We start from the raw sequence: 26,861 nt of genomic DNA on the forward strand, positions 1-26,861 counted from the left end.
AAATGAAGCATCCTGCTGAACACAAATTAGATCATCCCTGCTAATAAATGGTTTGCTTCGTTCCAATGATTTCCTCCCCGTTCACACAGAGGAAGCATAATAGGCAGGTAGCGCAGAGAGGGGACCTTGAGAGATAGAACGTAAATGAGAGGGGCTTGAGGAAGAGGGAAAGGGGTGTGAGCAGAGATAAGAAAAAGAGGATGAGGAGCTGAGCAGCGAGGACAACTCCCAGTTGATACCAGCACCATTAGTTTTCCATATATTTCCTTGTTTTTGCTGTCAGATGTAGAGTGGTGGTTTAAATTAGGAAATGAAATGAGGGTAAAGAGGCTGTTTATTTTCAAAGTTTGTTGCATGTTACTCGGAGTGACGCCAGTAAAATATTCCGATGTCAGTTTTGTAATGTGTTAATCACAGATAACAGCTCAGGTCGATGAACAGCATCCTGGTGGAAACAAATTGCACCTGGTTGAATAATTCAGGGAAGTCTGATTACAGCCAGATGTAGAAGGAACCAACATATATACAGCATCAAAGCAGCAAATGGCTTGTTGAAGCCATTTGTAGAACTGGCTTGTTTATAGATATGTGAAGTTTGACTTCATGTATTACACTTTTAACATCTCCAAAGATCCGTCAGCAAATATTTGCAAGTCTGATAAACCCATGTTATTCACAATAGAAGACAGAAAACAAATACTTAACCTCAGAAAATTAAGAAATATCCACTCATTTTGAATGTGATGGAAGCAACATCAAAAAAAAAGTTGGAACAGTGACACGTTTATTCAATTCAACAGTTGCCTCAAGTCGCTTTATGTTGTAAAGTAAAGACCATACAATGACAGAGAAAATGGGGGCGATACTGTGAGATGAATGTTGTCCAATTCTTGGCCGATACAGGATTCTAGCTGCTCTACAGTTCCGGGCCTTCTTTGTCTTATTTTTGCATTTCATGATGTGCCAAATGTTTTCAGTTGGTGAAAGGTCAGGACAGGCAGGCAGGCACTGTCCCTTGTGCACAGAGATTTCTCTAAATTCTCTGAATCATTAAATATTAGGCCGTATAGATGATGAGGTATTCAAAGTGTTCTTTATTTTATGTTGAACATCATTACTCTGAAATTTGCAGGGGTTTTTTTGCAGATTGCTGAGCCTCTGCCGATCTTTACTTCTGAGGAGCTCTGCCTCTCTAAGATGCTCTTTTTATACCCAATCATTTTATTTTGATGACAATTAACCCAATTAGTTGCAAAATGTCCCTGCCTCCATTTCTTTATAGAACATTTACTTTTCTAACCTTCGGTAACTCCCAGTCCCAACTTTTTTGAGACATGTTGCAAGCCATCAATTTCAAAATGAACCCCCCCCCCCCCCCCCTTTTTTTTTAACGAAGTATTAATGTTTCACTTTAAACATTCTGCTAAAAATGTGTTTATGACACGCGCACATCATTTTTTCTGGTGTTTTCTTTCATAACACACAGCGTCTCACCTTTTTAAGAATTGGGGTTATATTGTCAGGAATTAATTTCGAGTCACTTCTAAGATAACGCCTACCGATTTCTTACTGAACGTTTGATTTTTCTCCTTCTCTTGTTTGAACATGTATCTCATTTCTCACACACTCATAATTTCTGAGATGCTGTATTCTGTTTGCCATGTCTGTTGTGTAATATCACTTCTGTGAAGTGAAATGCAGTGCTGTGTTGTTGCTGCACTGTTTACTTACACTGTGTGTGAGAATAAATTCAAATACAAGCTGGGGAAAAAAAAACTGTTGATAAAGATCATGTGGCTCAAAAGCTCAAGAACAGCCTGCAGTAAGGCCACTGTGGTCAAAAGTGAACTCTGCGTCTCAGATGTATTTACTATAATAATACCCATATTAATAATCATGTCACACAGGCATAGTTTGAGTAATACAATAAATGTAATATTATCTTCTAATGTAAACTGGCTCCAAAGAAATGAGCCACAGAAGGCTTTAATATCTGCAACGTGAGCAGCGCCAAGTAATCCTCTTTGTTAGATACAGCCTCGCCGTCTGTTATCCAGCCACTGGGTATCCTTACAGTTCAGGCAGGTGACAGCACAAAACACTTTCACCCAACACTCAACCAAATCTTTTTAGTGAAACCTCAGCACGCGCACATTATCAGAGTTTCACACAGGGACACACTTTTCACGCTTTTTTGAAAGGCGGATATCAAACACATACGCCGCTTTTAAGTTAACAAAAAAAGCTCTTTTTCCCCAAGCAAATCCCAGACAGCCTTTGAGTGATGAGACATAGACATCTAAGTCAAAGATAAAACAGGACAGGTCTTCTCTTTGCTCTTTTTCAACAATTTCCAGGCTCTGGCACATCAGAATATGAGCTGTGATTTATGGAGACTAGAGCAAGAGGGGACTCTTGTCACTTTCACAATGCTTCTGGCATCTACCTTGAAGCTACGAGTGACCGTGACCTTGGCTGTGAGTGTGTGATTATGTCTGTGGGCAAGTGCTTGTGCCCAGGTCTGTGTAAGAGTGTAGTTTGTGGCTGTAGCAGCACAGCAGACTCTTATCACTAAGTGCCCTGTGATGTGGCGCCAATGAGATAACATCACAACACAGCTTCTTTCAGAGCTCTGCCAAACATCCCTCTTCCTGCTCTCAAAACCCTGCTATCTCGTCCACAATATTACCGTAGCCCTCATCTTCTAGAAGAAATAAGCCTCCCAAAAAGGACTGATACAATATACCATCTCTCAACATAAGAGAGGCACAAGGCAGGAATTTTCAGGCGCCTTTGCAATAAGGGTTCAATCACACTGCGGGAGAAGGGGGAGAAAGTCACAATACTGATGACTTCTTATTTTTCTCTAGCAAAAACTATTTTTAGTTGAGGCCAGAATTTGAACTTGTGTCGTCTGGGCCAAATTAGATTTTACAGTTGCATACAGTTGCACAGTTCATAAAGGAGCCACAGAGTGATTCAACTGGAAAAAAAAATTAATTGCTCCTTTGCCCTCCCAACATTTGCTGTTATCTCAGAATAGCTGAAAGCTAGTGATAGCTGCTAGTAGTTTGAAAACAAATGCTCCACTTAACTAATGCATCCAACCTTGGCCATTGTTAATTTAGTACCAATACCCACAGGCTGTGAAATGCCTGTGGATGTACAAGAAACCTATATGTGACAAATTCGCAGTTGCCGAAATAAAAATATAAATTTTTTCCATGTAAAACATATGTATATTTTACATTGTTGTGTTAGTGCAACTGCAATAATTTACAAGTTTGAGGTCAATTTAGAACCTTTGTTTTTTGAATCGTCACTGCATCACTCTTTAGCATAGTTTTGCAGTACTTAATGAGGTTTGCTGTCACCGATAATTATAACTGCTAACAGCAGCATTGTTCATATACTTCTTTGCTTCTTTAAGCTATCATAGCCTTTAAAAGGTTTATTGCACACTTACCAGAATAATATTAGCATTAATTTAGAGGATTCATCTCCTAACACAGTCCAAATATGCAGTCTCTTTTTAGTAATCTGTTTTGGTTTTGATTAACTCCCAAACCTCTCTCTTCAGCTCATAAATGCTCGACTATACTAACCATCTATGTAGCAATCCGTCAAAGGCTCAAAAGTAATTAATTGACAAGCAGCTTTGTGGCCAGATGCAGTCTGTTCCCTTGATGTTCCATGACAAATTAAACCAATAAAAACATCTGTATTTGACTCCAAGTGTATAAGTTGTGTTTTCACCGGATCTCTCAATATGATGTCGGCAGAGATTCTGACGTGAGTGAGGGAAGCGGCCATTAGACCAATAAACCAAAGTAAACCCATAGAGTGATCACAAACACTATGAGAGTGGCCAAAAATTTGGTACATTTTTAAAAAGAATGAACACACTGACCTGCTCAGCAACCCCAAAAGGTCTGAAACACCACATAATAAAACTGAGGTGGATGATCACAGAATTATTTCCATGGTTAAAAAAACAACAACTTCACATTAAAAACCAAATGACAGGCGAAGTGAAAAACTTTAAATTGTACCTAGATGATCAATGTTCTGCTGGATCCTAGCATCTTGATCCACCTAATCACTGCTGCAGACCATGCATACACATGGCACTGCCCTTTGGCACAAAAGAGACAATAAAGGACCCATGGCGTTGACCTGGTTTGCAATTGCAAATTCCTTTGATTCTAGCTAAATCTGCATCCATGGAATGTGCTGAAACATACCGGATCTAAGGATGCCCCACCCCGGAGCTGACAGGACCCAAAGGATTTGAGGCCAATGTTTCAATACTGCAGGACAAACCCATAGGACCCCCAGCAGATAAGGGCTGGTTTTTGCCAGCAGTGCTTTAGACCATCAACACACACGTCTAGCAATTTCATTAAACTGCAAGTGTAAATGAAGCAGACAAAAACAATTTAAAGTTCCTCAGAAAAAAACCCAGTGGTGAGTTCTAACAAAAGCCCTGTGTCTCCAAAGACACCCTGAGGTAAAGTCCAGCACAGCACTTAAATCCATTTCATTCTCCTTTACTACCTGTCCATTCAAGAGTAAATGGTGCTAATCAATCATTCAGGCACAATGATTAAGATGAGTCCTGTGGCAAATTATTAGACTCTCCCCACTTTAGTTTGAGTAATGGTATGCTACTTAAGCATATTTAGAAGATATGGGGAAGGGGGGTTTAACTAAATTTAAAGTATATTGCCTGTTGCCTGTATTCATTCTGAATGAGTCGAATGAGCTTTTGAAAGAACCAGATTGAACTTGCGTAACAATGCAGACAAGAAACCAACTGTTGCTGAAAGATAAGAGTCGTTAAAGATGCCCACAAGCCTCTGGTCCCTCGTTCCCACTCCTTGATCTAAAAGCTGCTAATTTAATAGAAGAGACTGATGAGTTTAATCGGCTTGATGCTAACAAAGGCATTTTTACTGGGTAATTGAATGTGCAATTAATAAACGCTATTATGGCCATTTTAGAAGAGAAAAACACAGACACGGATCAATACACAGAGGAGGGCGGGAGAAGTAACTCAAGTTAGCACAGACAATACCCACTCAGTCGCCTCACACTTTCAGCACTTCAACAATCAGCTTGTTGAGCTAGATCTGAATGCAGCTGATGTGTTGGAAACCTAAATATTATGAATATAAAAAGATGTACTATGTATACTTTTCCTACTTCCACTAACCTGGGTTCTCATCTACTGTACATAACATCTTTCTCTTTTCTCCTCATTTAATTTTGCTTCTGTTTGCCACTTCCTGTCTATCACTTTCTGCTTGGACCACTGCTCTTTCATATTTTTCTTCCTTCCGATTCTTTAATAACGGCAATATCCGTTGCTCTCTGCTGGGCTAAGTGGCTTAGCCTTCATCTTTTATCTCGCAAAGTCTCCCAAAACAAAAAGAGAATGGAAAAAAAACCCTCACTCTAAGCCTTCCCTACCTCAGAGACACCAATTTCCATATATTTATATCCATGCACATTCCCCCAATCTCTCCGGCAGAGCAGCTGGTACATGCACTGCTCACCAACTGTGTCTGCGTATGTATGTGTGAGCACAGGGGACTTGCAAGTGTGTGTCTGTCAGTGTAAGCAAGTAATAGAGCATGACATGTTCAAAGCCCCAGCTTTTTGTTCTGCTCAGCCACCTCCCCTCATCCTTTTTAGGGTCACCAAGACCTCCAGGCCAATCTACTAAGAACACAGAGGAAGTGAGGGAAAAACATAACACAGGGAAAAAATGGTAAGTGAGACTTCCGCACTTTCAACACACCAGTTTCATTATTTCCTTTTTTGAGTATTCTCAAAGCTGAATACCTGGAGATGAACAAGGGAAAGCAGAGAGGAGAAAATGTGAAAGAAATAGAGAGGAGGAGTGTAAAGAAAAGAGACAAAAAGGCTAGAGACAGGAACCACAGCAAAGGATGACAGAAAATGAGATAAAAGGGCTGAGAGAGGGTAATGAGAAAAGGAAAGTAGAAGTGGACATGAAGGTAGATTAAACTCTGTGGTTACTGCGTGTGCTCTCAGACTCATTGCTTATATAATGGAGCTCATCTGATCAGCTGGGGTAATGCCTTTCTCTTCTCTCTGTAAGGTGTTCAGCAGACACGTGGAGCAAGCCTCATCTCAGATCACTGAGAGCATACTCTGATGAACCCATCTCAATTAAAATCAGAAACAAGATTCCCATAAAGGCTCCAAGTTTGGACTGTCAACCAGGCAAAGTGTGGAAGAGTGTCTCTCTTTTCCCATAATATATAGTTTTTACATAATCTGCTCTGCTTTCTGAGTAACGACTCTTCATTAAGCCATTAAAAGACTATATTTAGCAGACATTACAGCAGCCAAGAAATTGATTGTGTGCCACTGGAAGAGCCCACTCTTAGTCTCTGTGGTCGATCAGTTATGTCTTTTTTTTCCTTCTCCATTTTCTTTCAAAAAAGCGAAAGCACTGAGCACATTGCTCTAATGATTTTTTTCTTTTGAAGTTTGGAATTAGTGCTTTAAGTATTACACACTTTATTATGTGTGCGTGTGTAATTTGTCTTATTTTTTCCCTCTCTTTCATATTTCTTTCTACAAATTATTACAGAAATGCTTCACAAAATTGAAACTCCTTTCTTTTCTATGTGCATGATTGCTTCATTAGCCTCAAACAGTATTGTATCTAACAAATTGCCATCTAAAATTACAAAATGACATTTCAAAATATAGTTTGTCAAACTTCATTGAAAAGTTACACAAAGATGTAGCAGATCAGAGAAGGCATTCAGATACAGATGCGCTTCGCGTATGCTAAGGTGTCGCAACGCAGGAGTACTGAGCTCCGTGTGCGCGTGTGCCAGCTGATCTGTCAGCGTGTCTGTGATCCTTGCGTCTGTGACACATGACTGCACACGTGTTTACTCTCAAGGCGTTTTGGGGAACAAAATAATAGTGTGGCGAACGGGATGCCGAGAAACGCATTACGATGTCAAGAGCGGCCGGCAGGCTCGGAGTAAACAGTAGCCACGGGCTGAGTCATTTATCTGAAAGCAATTACACTCCGGTGCACTATCACAATAACCAGTGGTTACAATAAATAATACAGTGGGGAACACTGCTGACAAACGGCACTGATGGCAAAGGTACGAATGGGTCAGCACAATAAAGGTATTGACTGCTTGTTAGAAAAACTGATTCTGTGTAGTGTAAAAACATCAATAAGTGCAATGATAAAACACGAGAAAGGACACTACTCACTGTACGGCAATGATGTCGAACCTGGCCTTTAAAACTCTACCAATGCAGGATTTGGAAACGAATAAATGTACCATAGCCACACGGCTGCTGGGCTTAACGCTTGAAAAACAATCATCGTTAGCACGGTTATATTTTTAATAACACGTTTGTTTATCTTTATGACAACAACAACGCATCTTGTGCAATTTAATATCTTTATTCTAGTTAATTAGACGTCTGCTCAGGATAAGGAGGGAGGAGTTAGGCTGCTACGATATAACATTAGCAAATTTCACGAAATAAAAGAAATCTTAACCCTCTGTACCCTAACAGGAGAAAATGATTAGGACAGTGAGGGAGATGTTAGTCAAACGCAAGGAAACCATCTGCGCACACAGAAAGAGAGAGAGGACAACTAATGAGGCATTTGCTTTAAGAAGGGGAAAAAAGCTTGATAACATGGGGCTGGCTATATCAAGCTGAGAGTATGGTTACAAATGCTTAAAATGTTCAGAAGGAACGTTTATTTTAGGGAAAAAAAGTTACTTTCTTGAAGCTTCTCTCTGAAAACTTAAAGAAAAATCAATAAGGAAAGGACAAGGTATGGATAAATCTTTCAGAGTGTGGCAGGAACATCGCCTGTGGCAACAATTCATACCGTGCAGTGATTCTGCTGCTGCAGCAGAGTGGGCACATCTCCTCCGATGGGCATCTGCTTCGCCAGCTCCTCATCCTTCATGCAGATCCACCTCCACAGCTCCTCCAAAAGGCCCAGCAGTCGAGACCAGCGCTCAGCACTCACCTCCAGATGTGCTCTGCCAAGATGAAGCATCCACTTAAACTAGTACCACCAGATCCCTGTGACAGTATCGCAGTAAATCCTTTCAAACTGTACTCCTTACTTTACACTTTATTCTATACATGCGCACATATTACGGTCTCAAATTTGTTATTCTCTTAAATTATAGCGTTTAAATCACATAGTAAGGTTCAACAACTTTTGAATTCTTCCTGCTACATTCTAGCTATGACTGTATTTCAACACGTAAAAAGACATATCCTTACAAAACCCTGTAAAAACCAGATTGCTAACCACTCAAAAAGAGGTCGCTGGCCTTCTGGAGTGGACGTTATTTGAAGAAGGTGGATGCAGTTGGCTGCTAACGGTGTGGGTGGCAGCTTGAGTGCAATGTGTGTTGATAATCACTTATTTTTCTCTTCTCCTCTGGGCAAAATGTATCTGAACACGGTGTACAGAGACCTCCTAATGCCACTTACCGAGTTAGCCTTAATTACACATGTACTGCAATTAAGGCATAATGGCCTGCATGCAATCATCATACCGTATCCCATCTCCCACACGCACGCACACACACGCACACGTACACACACACACAGTTTTCTTGCTGTCCATTTCCCCCGTTCTATCCTTTCTGTGCAATGCTTCAGCTTGACTAAGTCCCATTTCTCCCACTAAAATAAACCATTATAAATTCAGAATCATTTCATCATTTGTATTGATATCCCAACCTCACTTTGTTCTCCTGGCATGGCTTTATTCACCCTCCCCTCTTCCTCTTTGAACATCTCCATCTGGCCCTGTCACCTTCACTTCTGCCTTCACTTTCTTCACCGTCCGCGTCCCTACTCATCACCAATCTTTTTTATTTATGCCAAGGTTGTGGCTGACGAGGCACTACGTGTGTGAAGTTTATGTCCTACCGTGGTTGCTCTCGGGTATTTTTTGTGCTATACGTCATCCCTCTGCTTCACGATGGACATGCAGAAAACAGGAGGCAGTGTAAGGCTGTTATAAACAACTCAAATGAATATTTCCTAAAATACTGTATGCAAATGAATATTTTCATATACGAAGAATGTTTTTAAATCATGACTACAATAGGAGCAACCTTGAGACCAATTTCAATCATGCAATCAGAAAAATCAATCCATCTCTCTCTTTTTTGCTTTTAAATTAAAGTACCACCTGAATTCCCCCCAAAATGGGACACTTCAAATTTTAAACATGCACAAATTTCTTGAATATTCATCAGCTTCAACTTCTTGCCTTCGGGATTGCATGTGTAGCAGCCCAAAGTTGGGCTGACTGCTGCAAGTCAGTCAAAGAACTACCTTCACTTCGCTGAAACTGCAGTACCAATCACAAAGAAATAGGATGACAAAAGCTCAACGAGCTATAAATTGGTTGCTGCAGGATGTTCTGTCGTAGTGTCAATAGCGCAGAGAGAGGCACGATGCAAACAGACAGCACCACTGTTTTGTGGCTATCCTGCATCGACCTGACATTTTATTCTGCAGTATTTGATGCTGTAAACGGTCACATCACATATAAAAATATCACGCAGTAGCTATTGTTCTTCCTCCTCCAAAATTTCTAAAGCATTTTAAGAAAACAACATTGGCAGCAGCCTGGGATGGAGGCTGTGATGCATAAGAGTAATGACTGAATTAATGAGCTTGTTTCTGGAATGAGTAGATTACTGAGTTAAGTCTGACCCGCCTGATGTAGTTACTGTGTAGAAGCCTGGTGTAATTTGTGTAAAATAATCAAAGTAGACACTATGGACACTGTGTTTAAAGGCGCAGTGTTTAGGATTTTCACTGAGTACAAAGCAGGTCCAAATGCAGACCATTTTACTGACATTGTTATTTCATTTTTAAATGAAAGCATTTTCTGATTGGATTGTTTTCATTTATCAACTTCCTGGGCTCCAGAATTCCACATGTTGGGGAAAAGGAAATTTTCTGATCAGGAAATAGCACATCTCCCAATGCACTACATTTAATAGTTAATCAAAACTTCTGCAATGTTATGACACACTAGCTGATTAAAAAAAGGAGTACACTCAAGCTGAGACCTACTTGAACCATTGCCTTGAGACCTTATGCCAAGATATCTTTTTTCTTCCAAGTTTGAGAGCAGCAAAAAGGCAAAAAACTGCAATCTGACATCCATGACCCAAAAGACTCGAGAAAGCAAAAGTTAACAAGTTAAGTTGAGAGCTTTTACTGACCTGATGTTGGCAGATTTGGTCTTCAGGTCGCTCCATCGTTGATTCATGTCATCCAGCCTGTGCTGGAGGAACACGGCCTCCTCTGAGCTGCCCAGCGCTTTAACCATCTTCGACTTGTTCCCGTCGACGCTCTTGTAGATGTCATTGTGGGCATCGATCTCAGCCTGGATGTCCTAAAAATACGAACAGAGAACATGGTTTTATCAGCGGAAAATTAAAGTACAGTCAAGGGCAGCAATATAGTAGTTTCACATCATTCTTATCACAAAAAATGGATGAGACAGCTGACTACAAGTGAACCTAAAATTTCTTCGGATTGTGTCACAAAGACTTTTCTTGAGGGACATCACAGCGTACTGCAAACAAATTTACCAGAGGGCAGAAAAGTTTATATTTTCTGGAATATCCTCAAGGTACTTTGACTAAAAAGATTTGAACTTCTATCCTTTTGCCGACTTGGAAGGCCCACGCAATCCAGAAGCAAGTCCCCGAGCAATATCAGCCTTCATATTAATGCTGGACCACCATTACATTACATCAGGTCTGAATGACAGCAAGAATTTCTCATTTTATGCTGGTATAAAGTTCTAATGCACTGCAGTGTGACTCAAAAATGCTCTGTGTATGGATGTGTGTATGTTTACAGGACCAAATTCAATATTATGATGAAGCAAGATTTTGTGCGTCTGTGTTCTTAACTCAGTGGCTCTATTACAGAACCCCATCTCAAAGGGCATGTGTGAACGTCTGTGTGTGAGGGTTAAACCACAAGGGGCGCTGACGCAAGCAGAGGATCCTGTCAAATGTTTTATTTTTAGATGTATAAAACTGTTCCGTGTTCTTCTCTCGCGCACTCTCTCTACTGGGACTCCCCTCAGTTCAACCTTTTTCAACTGCACATAAAGAAAAGACTCCAAAGAATACCATGTGTGTAAGTGTAACACTGCTTGGAGCACAGAGGTGTGCAAATGGGGCAAAATTGCTGTAGCTAATAAAAGTGTAATAAGACATATAGCCTACAACAGTGCAGGAACGTAAAATAATACAAGACATGGTGTATAAAATTACACATCTTCAGCAGCTTAAGTAGTTAATTGTGTATCATTTGCACTGGAAATGTAATATTTTACATTTATTCTAATTATAAAAACACAGGAAAATCTTGGAAAAGGCCATTGTTGCGGAATTGCTTTCCTATCCTCTGCATCACTATAATAACTGTGTGCAGTAATGGAAATGGTCTGTACTGCCATTAATGTGCTACTACACTAACTAGAGCCTAACGGATACACGGATCACCCCGTGCTAATTTTGGCCTATTACAGATGAATTAATGAACATATCTTCAAAATGTTTCTAGATATGAAACTTTTTAATATTACACTATTATATTTGTAAATTATACATCATAACTGAGCAGTTAAGCAATGTATTTGTGTTAAGTTTCTCACTGGTTTGTCAAAAATGATTAGGGATTTGGCGATGTCCCCCATTGTTCCATCATCCTGCCGTTCCCCAGTGAGTAGGGAATGGGCACAGAAACCTGGTATTAAACAGGCTCCGGAGCGAAATTATTAAAAGATTAGAGTATTAGTAACCTACAACATTATTGGAATTGGTTTCGGTACTGGATTGCTTAAGAAAAAAGAATGCAGTCATATTCTAGTTTCATTTTTCCTGCCCAGTTTCCTTAATAATTTGCTATTCAATATCCTGAAGATAACTCCTCTCGCTCGACTTGACTGAAGTCTGTTGTAGACACGGACAGCTGGAAACACAGGTTCAGAACCCATTTCATACTTCCTTGAAGCTCACCTCAAGTCCACCATCTGGGATGCAAGTCCAGTTGGGGTGGGTGTAATGTAAATTCTCAGGATGAGTCCGCGGTCACAAAAAAAAAAAAGAAAAGAAAAGAAAAAAAAAAGACAGGTACTCCCCATTTACCAACAAAATTTGCATCACTTGAACCCAAGCGGCTGCAGAAAGTATAATCAAGGCTTAACAGGAATAACTATCCGGCCATTGTGTCTCCAGCTGTCCGTGTCTGTGTCAGCAACAGAGTATAAACAAGGCTTCAGGCGCACACATCATGCACACATCCACAGACTCTGGTCTTAGTGAGGACTGAGGAGAAAATGAAACTCTCCAAAGTGATGGATTCACTTGGCCAGAGTCGACACTTACAGTACACTCATTGCCACAAGTGCAACAGGTCAAAACATGAGTAGCGTGTGAAAACATTGAATGAAAGTCCATCACACTAAGGTGAAAAAAATGAAGAGTTTTCAACCGTCCAACTACCATGACCTACATGTAGCGATGCCAAGTGTGTGCATTTTTTGTACACAGAAAAAATCCACTGACAAAAATCAGCCGTGGTTCCAAATACACACTCCAATATAAACAGAGGGAAGACGCTGAATGGGTATAAACAATACAGGAGACTCAGAGTGGATGTATGTTAGACGAGTATGAAAAGACATGACCTGTGTATATGTTTTGAATAGTTTATAGTAGAGTTTAAATACTCTGCAAAGTGCGCTGATGAAAAACAAAAAATACATTTCAAAAAGTAAATTTCAGCCACAGTGCGACCAGACTGCACATGAAACGGCTACACCTGTGGCAATATGCCGCAGTTAGTTAATGCCAATGGGCATTTCACTGAAGGCCGAAGCAAATGCCTCTGCTGTGATCTGCAAGGATAATGATCCACTGCATTTTTTTTAAGGCACAAATAAAATCCTTCTTAAAGGTTACAGAAGAAAGAAGGAAAGCCAGGGAGAGACGGGCAGAGGGAGAGGATATGGAGATAAAGACAGAAAGAAAGAGTAACACCAAGAATAAAAGACAGAGACACATTTGGCTTCTGAGCCAGCTGGCTGTGTTTCAAGTCATTACCCAAGTGCTTCCCTTATATTTTCCTTTAGCGCTTCTACTTCCAGTGGAAATAGTTTGCACACACTAGCACATTCACATATAACACAGAAAGCATACATTGAACGGACATACAACGGCACATATATTCATTTACAAAAACCCCCTTTTAGGGTGCATTTCAACTAATGAAAGACTGCTTGCAGCCAGAGGATTGTATATGTTGATGTATAAGTGTAGCGACGGATCATTTTCTCCCTCTCGTCAACACAGACATACCCAAACACACACATAAAAAACCATTTGTATGCCACAGGTCACCATGAGAGTAACCACCGGCCTGTGTTTACTTTTCTTCTATGTTTTATTTATGAATTATTGACTAAAAATGGACCATTTTAGGTCCTGGCAAAGGACCTCAAATATGCCTCCTCTCCTCGATCTATAAACTCGCACTCACCATACACACAAACACTGATTTATGTGCGAGTGGGAAGAAAAGCAGCAGAAAGGTTAATGGTTCTGGATCTCATGCACACTGTAATGAGTGATAGAGATTTGCTGGCTGTGAGCTTGTTGGAGCTGGAGAAGCGATTCGACCGAGTCTCCCTGGAAACTGAAGCAACAACTACTGCTTAAAGCTTTATGAAGGATAAAAGCATTAAACATGCTGTTAAGCTATGGCTGAAGGGCAAAAAAAACAAAACACCCAGACGTGCTCGCCAATCGGTGAAACTCTCACCTAAAGGAACTTGTTTACATTAACAAAACAACAATGACCCTTACTTGGCTAAGCCATGTTAGCCTTTAGATCTTAATAAAGCAATTAGCGTAAAGGTCCGCTTTGACAAATGATGCCGATTTCATGGCTGTGGGTCTCATTCTATACTAATTCGCTCTCTGCACAGTATCGTCTCTCAGAACCATTCATTCCACTTTAATGAGTCCAATAAGGACTGCTTAGACTTCATAAAGCTGACTAAATTTGGACCACAACAACAAAGATAGGGGGAAAAGAAGAATGAAAGATGGTTGTGTTTGTACTGATAGTTTGCATCATTCAAAAACTAAAGGAAGTCAAGCTATGACAGAACAGACTTATAATATACCTTTTCAAACTTTCTGAGCAGCTCTTGCAAGCTGAAGTTGAAGCCAATCATTCTGACTCCTCCTACTCCCTTGTGTCCCTACATCTTCTCTACTTTCATACAGATGAAAGGATGTTTCAGGTTTAGAGCAAGTAGACAAGTCCTCCAGTGGTTATGGTCAAAACCAGAACATTCAAGGTCAGCGTTCAGATCAATAATAAATCCAGAATTTGAAGAATCTCGAATCTGGCAACTGAAAAACCCAGCTCTTGCAAAAAATCCAGACACAAAAGGGTCAAAACCAGGTTGCAATCCCAAAACAGGCAATTTACACACCCCTTGGCAGCATTCGAACATGCATGCCGGTGCGTGTGCTCGCCTAATCCCGCCACATGTTGGTAGCATCCTCCTTTGAAAGGCAGCCAGACTGCATAGGGAAGGTGACAGTTACCCTGCAGTCATGCTTCAGAGCTGAGACAAGGATTTAGGGACAAGTGGTGCCACTGGAGGTTTGACAGAGTAGCAGCTGTAGGCTGATTGTTGAGTTCCTCGGGCCAGGAATGGAGCACCTAAACCGCGACAGAAATCCGACAAATCTTGGGTGGAGGTCTGCAAAGTGGAGATAACGGTTTGTGTCTTGAGGGACGACTGGTGTGGTTGAGGACAGGTCTGCGCTCTCCTTCGGGTTTGCTTTGCTTTCCTTCTACCACTTCCCTTCAAAGTATGAAGGAAGCTTTGTTCACCGTGTCCAGTAGTCCAACCCTGGGCAGGGCCGGGACGTTTGCTCTCAATTAGTGAAATAAAAAGCACTTTCTCTCATCCAGTCTCACACACACCAAGAGGAGAGACCACAGCAGACGACTTGCTACCAGCCCCAGTTTGGTCGCTCTATGACACCCTCCTAATCACTGCCATGACTGGGCCACTTAGTCAAAGAATGCCGCCTTCTTTTTGTTGGAGCCACATGTTCGCAGAGAGCTGCCTCGAGGTTCTGCGTCTAGATCCTGAACAGCGAGTCTGACACTTTGGCCCCTCTTTTGAGTTGGAGCTCTGCCGGTTATCCCCTTGTCTCTTGGGAAGGTGAAAGAGATGAGCGAGACCTATTTGCCATTCTGTCCTCTCTCCCTCTTCGAGAAGAAGAAACTTTTTAAAAAGTTACCTGAATTCTCCAGCTCTCTGCTTGATTTTTTAGCGGGGGGCGGGGGTCATACAAACTCCATAGCTGGTATCCCCATTCCTCTCTCTTCCTCTGTTGCTCTTTCTTTCTGGCCACTAGCCTCGCTCTATCACACAGCTGTTTATTATTTTAATCAGTATCCTCCCTTTCCCCTCCTCTCCCTACCTCTCTCTCTTTCTCTCTCCCCCCTAAACCCATTCAACACACTACACACCCACTTCCTGAGGCCTGCATGGGCATAGAGCTAGGCAGTTCATGAGAAAAGTAAGGCTTTCTGCCAAGAAAGAAAATACAGACCAGAATTCAGTAGAAGCAAAATAAAAAGTGGATAAAAGGAAAAAAAAAAAGAGATGTCAGTGAGAAAATGGGCAGAGAGGAAGAATATTAATAGAAGAAAGGATGTCTGTGAGGGTTAAGAGAGAAAGCGAGGGGAGAGGGCCAACAGTGCAGGTGGAATCTTCTACCCGTCTGGTGCAAAAGGGATGAAAACGTGGATGTTTTGTTCATAGATGAGAAAAAGGAAAGTAATGGGAATTTGGGATGGTGGGGTGTCAGGACAGGGGCCGATATAATCTGCTCCACAAAGAACCTTTTTCATTTCTTATGTATTTTAATCAGTGAACAGCACCTTTCCTTGACAGCCCTTATTCAAATTACTAGAACTACCCAACTACTAAAGGCCGTTACTGTTCAGATCCCACAATTTGAATATCATCACTCTGCAGAGGACTGAATTAAGTGAGGCCTGAAATTCCTACTATAGTGTAAAGGCTAAATGCTTTGAAGAGGCTCGGATAGGAGCTGTGTTATATAGGGCTATGTTAAAGAGGTGCAAGCATTAAAATTGATTCCATATATTAAACCTGTGTGTGAGTGTGGAAGTGATAGCCTGACTCCTCGAGTGTGTGCTGGCATTTTGAACAGCAGGGTAGACATGTGGTGTGCATCAAAGACATGCAGACAGATGGCTGTCAAGTGAGGGGGAAGAAAAAATACAATACAACCTTGCATATTCATAAGACAAAGACTTTGAAGTGCACTTAGCTAATTAAAAATATTTACATACTCGAGGCCATTAAATCGCACTTGTGAGTTATGCTGACAAATATATGCCGTTTGAGGGGTTTCTAGTGAAAGATGTAAAATTAACTGTAGCGAATTGGCACATTTGACAAGCATAACTAATTCAACAATGGGTGGAAGCTGGGAGAAAAGAAGAAAAAAAACGCTAAAACTTGTTTGATGATTTTGGCTCACCGAGGCTTTTAATGCTTTAACTTTGTGCAATCAACTTAAGGAGTGCGGTTTACAAAAGTAGACATTTATTAAGAATGCAAAAACAGAGATGGATGAAGCCTAAAGCGAGCCACGTCGGGGTTAATGTTGGGCTACATTACTAAAGTAAGCGGATTAGAACCATTACAGGGGTAAGAATGTAACGCTTCTAATCCCTCGGGCGAAAAGAGGAGAGGAAAGAAAAATAAAGTTCAGTGAATGAGCAAAGAGTAACACAAACTTACGGAGTAATAACATGAAGGTGAGCAAAGCAGAGAAAATGCGAGGAAAGGCAAAAAAAGGATTTAGAAAAAACCCCGTAATAGATTCCCAAACGTTTCCAACTTTTGCTTAAAGAAAAAAAGAATGGGAAAAAAAAACTCGAAGCACTTAACTGTAAACTAAAAGATTTATATTTGATAAAATAAGCTGAGTGAGTCAGAAATTAAATATTACAGTGCACACGCCATATGCCTCAAATCCTGTTTTTTCTTCCGCATAAGCTTTAGTTGTTATACTTTTACTTTTTTACTTTCACAACCAAGCGAAGGATTTTATTTTTTTCTAACAGTTTACATATTATTCAATATGTGTTAAAAGGCCAAAGAGAATTAGTGTTTTACCATATTTAACCAGTGATGAGTGATGTAGTCCGCTTATCACTGAGGACCGAGTATTTACGGCCTTAGAGAACTCTTCATATCTTGGTACGTTGAGATCACACACTCCAGCAGCAAAGAGAACAAACCCTGAATGTCAAAAGTTTGAGTAGTGCAGATTTTTACCAGGGATCGGATCGTCAGAGCTTCCACTCAATTGACAATGTACCAAACCCTTACAGCACTTCCTGCAGGTGGTGGCCCCATAGGAGGGCAGACCCCATGTAGCTCTTCAGGCTAAGACACCCAGCCTTGAGCCAATGCCAGACTGGGACCCTGGTAACCCTCTCCCAGGGTGAACTGGTCCCTTGTCTGGTCTCTTTGTCGTCATATGGGTTTTCTGAATTTGTTTTGCCCCTCGCCGACCACATCGAATGAATCTAGTTGAGGTGGTTCAGGCATCTGACTAGGGTGGGCCTCCTCCACCTCCAAGATGATGTATTTTCAGGATGTCCAACCAGATGATGCCCCTGGGGCAGACTCAGGACATGCTGTACCAACTATATCGCTCAGCTGACTTAGAAACACCTTGATGTTCCCTGGATGAGGTAGAGGTGGCAGTGAGGGACGGCAAGGAATGAGTTTCCCTGCTTAGACTGCTGTCCGACTGATTGGGAGGGATGAATCAGGATGGATATATGGATGCTTTTATCTCTCTTTAATGCATTTTTGGAATGTGAAGGTGATTCATGTAGGTTTATACCAACTTTTTCCATGTGACTGATTTGTTGTTTTATACGTTTAAAAAAAAAAAAAAAAAAAAAGTACATTTTGTGTGTTATTCTTGAGTGTGTCATGATTATACGTACACAAAGTTTCACAGATGGCTAAGTGTTTGCTTATTTCTAAATTTCTAAACTGTTTTTTTCCACAAAGACTTCAGTTGAAAATGGAAAAAAAATATTGAAAAACCAATTTCTAAAGCTTTCTAAAATTACGCCAACGCGTCATCAAAGATTTAAGACAAAAGAAAGAACCTATACAGAAATATCTGGACCAAAGGAACTATAAATATTAGGACAGGAATGACAAATCCAAAGCATATTTAATCAAAATTATCCAACAAAAACCTCGTCTCAATATCTACACAGAAGACCACCGAAAAGGATATGAAAGCGTTAAAGAGCAACTGCTGAAGGACAGGAGACAGAAGCAGGGCAATTTACCATCTCGGATGATGTCAAGAGGGAGCCGGGGCCATATTGTCCAAATAAAGATTGTGATCCTGTGATATGGTTGCCAAACAGAGCAAATGAATAAACACAAATGTGGGCACGTAAACCAAAACACACAAGCACACACAACGCAATTCTAACAGCAGACCCATCCACCAGTAACCATTCCCTGTCAGATCAGTTAAAATTCACACAAACCTATCTAATCCAGGCTCTGTCTTTACAATGTGCAGCATCTGCTGAAAAATCAATGCAGCTGCAGCATTCCACTATAATTCGCAGCCTCTTAAATTCACATCTAGTGAAGTCACTTCCTGTGCCTCGGGTTATCACTGACACTCCTCTTCCTGTTAGGAGGGCAGCAGCCCTTTGGGGAGATCTGAGCCCTGAAGAGAGATAGAGTGTGTGTGTGTGTGTGCGTATGCGTGTGTGTATCTGTGCGTAAAGCGGGCAAAGTGAGTGCGTCTTCGTTGTGGCTCATTTGGCAGTATGACAAATGTGTCAAGTTTTGGAACAAAGTGTTGTGGGTGTGCACAGATGAAAGAACTCTTGCAGTATTTTAAAGTACTCTGCTTTCAGATGTGTAAACCCTTCTCATCGAACAAATGTGCAATTGTGCAGCAGAAATAGTTCTGTAAACTTGAAGGCCACTTCTCGAACTCGTTTAGGCTTAAATTTCTCAGAGAATACGATCGCAGAGTTGACGGCAGTTTCAGCTATCGAATTCTGCACCGTACTTAGTAAACACAAGGTTAATGCGGCTCCCAATGTGACTACTGTGAAGGAGCGTGAATAAAAAGACTGGCAGATAAAAGAAGAATAACCAACATAAGAATGATGACATTGTTGCATCACATGCTCTTATTATACAGAGTCTCTTCCAAGAAAACAATTATCTGGCGTATCTGCTCACAGAAGTTATATATGGGCTACACTTACAAGCTGACAAAGTAATAAAGCATGTTCCGGCTAACACGCACATTAAAAAGCCACAATCCGACATTCAATTGACAGCTAACCTTCAGTGATGTGACAGAGCTGCCATTAGAGAAGACAACTGGAGTCAAAGGTCATGGAGAAGAATAATAACTTATTCTGGGGATTCAATAATAGCAGACACTCTACATAGCCATCGTAATAACCAAGAAAAAGGACATCCTGAAATTCGTATGCAAGCTCCTTAACACAGGGAGTGGAAATTGATTAGAAGAGCCTGTGTGCTGTTACCTGGTAATCAGCTATTGATTGTGGAGAGGCTTTTTGTCTTGCAGTGTGTCTACAAGACTCTTGGGAGATGACCTGAAGATTGAGGTAAAATGCAGTGGTTCTTAGATGCTAATCTTGTGCCTCCGGGGTTGTGTGTCCAACGAGTGTGCCTCTTTCCTGGTGTCTGATTAACAATTAAAAGCCATCCTTGTCTCGTGGTAGGTCAGATCATTTAAAATGTGACCAGCAAGTAGTAGAAAATGTTTATTTTCGATTAACAGCAACTTAATATACCGCCCGCATTGCCATAAAGACTAAGCAGCAAGGCAGACATCAAACAAATCAAATAAACGGTAATAGCATTGTTCCCTGTAAGCCACTTGTGCATTTTAAATCTAACAAGGTGAAGGCAAGCTTGCAACAAACAATAAAAATAAAATACAGAGTAGTAATTGTACAACAGAATATGTCAATAGCTTCTAGGTGTGTGTTGGCTACACAGTATTAAAAGACAAAAACAAGGTCTGACTGTTTTATGTCAGTAAGATTATAGTTCTAGAACAGTTTAACTAAAGCAGAGGTCTCACTTATTAATAGAAATCAATGAATCCTTGGATAGCAGACCTTTGGAAGTAAAATAATGAACAAGAAGTCATTGAATTGTGAGCACTATTAACTTACTCAATTTATTGGATTAAAAAAAAAAAAAAAAAAAAAGGGTTTTTATCACCCTGCTTTTCCCTAGCATTCAAAGGCTTCTCCCTCTCCATCCTTCCTTTTCATCACTATTTTCCTCCAGCGGCCCATCTCTTTTACTTTATCTCCACTCTTGGCCACTATTTGAAGTGAAGCCATCTAGGTAAAGGCATCTAGGAACAGAAGATCTTGACCTTTGTGGGTGGTCTGCCAGCAAGTCACCGCATCATATCACAACAGAAATTATTTTTAAAAGGAAGAAGAAGAAGAAAGTCGATGTGACGTGATTGCTTCTGAGGCGGCTGTCGCCTCCACGGCGGGCTGCCGGAGAAATACGCTTTGAACATGAGCCTGACACCTGCTGTGTTTGGTGGGGAGGAAAGAGGCCTCAGAAGGTTAGGTGACTGGACCAATTAGTGTGCTCCAATAATGAACAGTAGGAGACCACTGTGTGAAGGACTGTCCTGTGGCGCTATGGAGCCGGTGTCAAAACAGTGGGTGAGTACAGGTTATAAGTAGGCAATGAAAGTGTAATGGTAGAAAAGCGAGAACAAAAATATTGTGTTATGCAATGAGCCCACTAACATACATTCAAATTACATCTCAAACACATTGATATTCTCAAAGAAAATGAAAAGCATTATGATAATGGCTTAAAAGCAGCACATTGTCACACTCTGTGGGGCTGGCCTGGAGCAACAAACCACACAAGAAAGGAACTGATGGATAAAGGAAATGGTGATGATGATAAATTATTGCATACTTATGTCGATGAAGGAAGAGAAAGTTGGAAAACAATCAGCAAATGCTTTAATATCAAAAGAATGGAAGAATGAGAGCGCCCTGAAGAAAGCAACAACAGAGACAAATGTGCACAAAGTGACACATTTAGCAACAAAGGCATGAAGGGAATAATTTGTTTTCACCAGAGAAAATAGACACATGAATAATGGGTAGTGTGGGAAAGCCTGCCTTCATATCCTCCACCTTAAAATAAAAACATTATCGAGTTTCTGGTAACAGTCTTAAAAATTTACTTGGCGATTCTTTACTTTTCAGTGAATTGCATAATTACGCAGATCAACACTACCTCCTACTCACCCTCTCACACCATCCTCGCCAAGCAAACCAACTGCTATACATATTGTTTTTAAGAGAAAGAAAATCGCCGACATTTGCTTCATATAACAGTTGTGCCTCGCTTTTTTCAGCCATCAACTTCAAATATTATCGACGACTAAAGAAAACACCCTTCAAAGATACTCAATCTTTAGACAGTGAACTCATAGAAACTGACTGATTCTTCACATATTGTTTACAATTGCCTTTTTATTGAAGTTTGAAACACGGCATTCAGCTTTGGTGTGACATTTACTTTCCCATCTGTCTGAAGCTATTTTATTTAGAGCCCACATCGTTCAGTGAAGAGGAAGGATTTCCAAATTGGGGTGGCCGAGCTGGTTGGCGTCCAGCTTTGAGGCTGCACAGAAAACAATTTGACAGCTTCTGTGTATCTTCAAATAACTGATGCATCGATCATACGGATAGCCAAGCTAGGATTTCAAAATGATGTCAGTGTAAGAATTAGAGCTTCATTACAGTAAGAAAAAAAAAAAAGGATCAATAACCACAATCCATTCTCTACTCCAAATTTAATGACAACACTGTCATCAACCACTGAAACAGCAAACAGGGAACAAGAACAGAGTTGATGATTGATGTTGCACATTTCCATGAAATCTCACGGTGTAGGGGTCTAACCGCCTACAGACACAGTTCCTGTCTAACCCCTCGGGGATGAACTGCTGGGTGGGACTCACAACAGAGCTTCAGTTCAGAGGAAAGATAAGACCACAGAGTTTCCAAAGGCCAAACCCTACACCGTACAGCCGTGAAATTTCATGAGAAACAAAAAACACCACAGATTTCCATTTGATTAACTCCTGAACATGTTTATGAAAAAGCACCATAAAGGGATAAAAACCTACACACACCAGCCTTCAAGCATCTATACGTAACAAAGTGGTACATCCACTGTCTGTAGATTTTCTAAAATAAAATAATTCAGCTAGATGCCTTCTTATTGTTTTGTATTGGAGAAGACATGAGTGATAATTAACACCACAAAGAAAGAGCTTAAACTTCAGATTTAAAAAAAAAAAAAAAGGAAATGTCAAGAAGGAGAATAATTCAACAAGGGAATTGGATTTTTGAAAGTATTTCAGCCAAGCTACATAATGAATGTTTGGCCTGGCAGCAAAGATGCTAATAAGAACCTCCACCCCCCAAAACACTGACAAAAATCCTGGGAGGCAAGAAGTCGGTGTCCAATAAAAGAGCGAAAATGGGGATAAAACCATAAATATGTAATAATACATCCTGCATATGGTGCTGGAAACTGAAGCGGTGAAGTCTTTCCACAGCCTCTGAGCATCCAAACAGACTGATATTTTTGCATAACTGCTCTGACAAGCGCTGTAAAAGTTTGCGGCTCAGCAAAAATACGCCCAACCTTTCATTCTCTTACAACTCCTTACTGCGTGTACTTCCTAGTTTTGTAAGTCACACCCTAGTGAGATTTAAACAAATACTAAGATTTCTTTGCAAAAACACTATTAGACCCGTGTCAAGTTGAAAACAAAAATGGAAGTGTTTACTGAATACAAAATAAGACGCGAGTCAAAAAAACCTGTGCCGAGGATATAAAGGCCCCGCGGAGGAAGCGATGACACTGACATAGTGGGCGCCTAAGTGTATGATGAGTTCTTTTTATTGCAATGCAGTTTTCTGGTTATACAGCCTGTGGGCTCCCTCTACACCCCGGCTTCTCCATCCTACCCCTTCATATAAACTTTTCATCCCATTTCTTGGCCATATTTATCTTTCTCCACTGCTCCTGTTAACTCCAACTCCTCTTTTTTATCCTCCTTCTCAACCTCTATCTCCTACTTTCAGAACCTTTGTTCCACCCTATTTATCTTTTTATTTTCTGTCATCTCCACCTCCTAGTTAGTTTACTGCCCAGGGGAGGTGAGTGAGATATCCAACCCCCACAAGCCGGCCTCTTGCTGAGCTCCCATCACCACAACAACAGGCCGGGCTGATGGTTGGCTTATTACTTCCTGGAATGTTTACTGTAGGGAAGCTGTCTCAGTCCGCATCATTGACGCGTCTTCTGTCGTGCTGTGCTAAATTACTTTACCCATCACTCAAGCATGACTCTGTCTGGAGTCCCTGCCTTCATTTGTCTTCTTCCCTTCCATAAATTGCCTACTGTCCTAACAGTCACAACATGTTGCTATTTCAGACCACGAGTCAGGAACCATTTGCTGCTGCTAGACTGAAATGACTTGTTTGATGGTGTGTAATCCTCCGTGCCCTGATATCCAGTTTACCCATCGGATTTAAGGAAGATCTGACTCTGTGTCATCTCAGCAGGGGCAAGTTTTTTACCCTGGTTTAAACAGCTTCAATTGTCATGTACATGCCTGAAGTTTAATATTCCGTCTCCCACCGAGACTCCATTACAAGTTGTGATGAATGCCATCAGCATACAGCAGCAACTTTACTTACTTAAGACGTCCTGCACAGTGCAACAACTTAATATAAGCTGTGGACTCAATTTTCGTCCCACGGATGAGCACTGAGCCACTTTTTACGCTCCGCTGGGTACAAGGTGAAAATAAAAGAACTAAAAAAAATGAGTGCGTTCTGTGACCGCATGGTTTTTCTCCCAAACTTCTTCATCTCCAGAGACACATGGATCTTTTCCATCAGTGACAAAAGCAATATTCTGCAGTCAACCACAAAGATCTTATTCCTAACTGAATAACCTTTCCCCCCCCCTCATTTTCTCTCATCTCACTGACATTTCCCTGTTGACTTTCACATGATCAATGATTTGTCTCTTCATGGCTTTATCAAGCTTCTCTCCAGGGATCGGGTCCAGTTCTAAGCTATAAAGCCAGGACATCACACGTCTCCAACCCTACATGTGCTGCTGCTCACCCCAGAGGATGAATAAGGACCACTATAAGAAACTTTTAAGCAAGTGCAATTCTGCTAGAGTTTGAGAGAAATCAGCTGCCAACGCCAGATAACTTTGAGGCTCTGCTGTCACTAGTGTCATTCGGCAGTTTTTTGCACTCTGAACAGTGATGTCAACCAGCAACAAGCAAAAAAACACTGCATTCAAAAGTTAAGTATGAGCAAGGATCCGAAAAGTTTAACCAGCTGCCCAAATACTTCAAATATATCACAATGCATCAGCGCTCCTTAAACGAAAACTCAACTGCACAGCTTCCTTCTGTCTGACTGACATACAGGGTCATGCAGAGACAACTGTCAGCAGATTACACGCTTTACTGCTTCACATAATACTTAACAATAATCCCAACCAATAATTCGTCACACTAATAAGCTACACATTCGGCTCCAAAGACAACTTCTTCCTGCTACTAATGAGACATATTCTGTCAGACGATAACTGAGGCGCAAACCGAATTCTAAGGATTTACTGAGCTGGAATAACATCCTAACCTCAGTGCTGTTTTGTATTTGATGCCCCCTGAAACAGAAAAATAACCACTTGGATAGTCCAATCGAGGGGAGGAGAAGAACATGCAGTAATTTAGGCAAACTGCAGACCATCTGGGGCACTGAGATTATTTAACCAAAAATAGAGTGGCAGGAAAGGTATCATCAGTCCGACAACCAGTAGGTTTTTCACTGCGTTAGAGGAAGCAGAAGTAACAAAGTGCTGTTTAAACTAAAGATCAATGTGGGAATCAAGACATCAAGACCGTGAAACCAGACAGCCTGCCGATGGCTACCTTTATTCTTCAACACGTTCTGCATTCTCTTGCAAACATTCTTGTAATTTCTTTAAGTAGGCTCCAGGAATAGTTCTAAAGGCTTCTTGAAGGACATTCAAAGCTCTTCTTTGAATGTTTCCTGCCTTTTGCTTTGTTCCCTGTCAAGATGATCCCACACTCCTTAAATATTGTTACGGTCTGGGCTATGGGGAGGCCAATCTATGACTGATAGAAAAACACACAATGGAACACTATCTGGGTGTGGTTTAACTGCACTTCGTTGGGAATCCCTGTCATGCTAAAAAATGAAACTGTTGCTAATCAAACGCTTTCCTGACGGTATTGCATGGTGGATCAAAATCTGATGGTACTGCTGTCATTCCTCTCTGATCTTTTAACAAAAAATACTCCAAATAGAACTCTCGGGTCAGCTGATAAGTTCCTTCTGATTGTCTCTAGTAGCAGGCTAAACCACAGAGGAGACCAGGCCTTTGCGATTGCTGCGCCCAAACCTTGGAACAGTCTGTCTCTTCAGGATCAGGATCAGTCCAAAACTTGCCATCTTTAAAACCCTTTTACTCACTAGCTTTTAATTGTGACTGAGTTTTTGTTTTGTGCTTTGTGTGTGTTTGTTCTACTTTTTAACTATGTACAGCACTTTGCTCAACTTCTGTTGTTTTTAAATGTGCTTATAGATTTATTGATTGATTGATACTGTTCTGCTTTCATAATTCCATCAATTTCAACAAGTTCCCCAACCCCAATTGCTGAAATGCAGCCCCAAACCATGAGAGCACCTCCGCTGTGTTTTACAGATGGATGCAGACACTCATTGTTGTACCTCTCGCCTAACCTCCTCCATGACTCAAACCAAAAAAAATAAATAAATTAAAAATTAGATAACCTCTGCACTATTTAAGACTGGCTGCCATCAATTTAAGTTTTGAATTTTGTACTTCCCTTCCTTAAGGAATGTGTTTTTGACAGCCAACGTTCCCCTGAGACCATTTCTGGTGAGGCTTTATCGAACAGCAGATCAACTGAAGGACCAAATGCATCTCTCAGGTCCTCTGTCAGGCTTTTGCTTCATCTGCTGTAGATATTTTTAGGTCAGTCAGCCATTTTTACTTTTGTCCTTCAATTGTCAAATGTCTTTAAGAATACACTGCACACAATGTTGATATGTTTTCAGCTTATAACTCTTTGGGAGTCACCCTGTCAGTGCATACTATTTCATGGCAATTTTATCTATTTTATGGGAACATATAATGTTTTTGCAACAGGCTGCTAATAAAGTGCTAAAAAGATGCCATTCATTGCTTTCCTAAGTTGTCTGTTATGTGAAAATGCTCAGGTACAAGGACTGGACTGAAGAGGAGAGAAAAAGCAGCCAATGTCTAAAGAAAAACTCAAAGATTTCAGAAAGAAGATGGTGATAAAGTCTGGCTCTTGGAAGCAAAATATAAAGAGATGAGAGGTGACTCAAGACTTCTGCACAGTATTATACATGAAGTTACCTTTTAATGGGTCAAACGGTTGTCTCTCGGCACATCACGCTGATGTGACATTGTTTCAGGGAACTAAAAACTGAAAGCCATTAATTGC

At 40.8% G+C, this 26,861-nt stretch overlaps 1 protein-coding gene across 5 annotated transcripts in view; it reads right to left on the bottom strand.

The window, feature by feature from the left end:
• utrn (utrophin) overlaps window positions 1–26,861 on the bottom strand; it is a 192,241-nt gene that overhangs the window by 67,825 nt on the left and 97,555 nt on the right. For all 5 annotated transcript variants that reach the window (XM_080290147.1, XM_080290148.1, XM_080290146.1 and 2 more), the window contains exons 56-57: window positions 10,290–10,462; window positions 7,913–8,069 (exon numbers count right to left, since the gene is read on the bottom strand). In XM_080290147.1, the coding sequence (XP_080146273.1) occupies window positions 7,913–8,069; window positions 10,290–10,462 (330 nt within the window). The remainder of the gene's footprint in view (window positions 1–7,912; window positions 8,070–10,289; window positions 10,463–26,861) is intronic.

The sequence above is a fragment of the Astatotilapia calliptera genome, chromosome 15 (genome assembly GCF_964374335.1).
Source record: "Astatotilapia calliptera chromosome 15, fAstCal68.1, whole genome shotgun sequence".
NCBI classification, from domain to species: Eukaryota; Metazoa; Chordata; class Actinopteri; order Cichliformes; family Cichlidae; genus Astatotilapia; species Astatotilapia calliptera.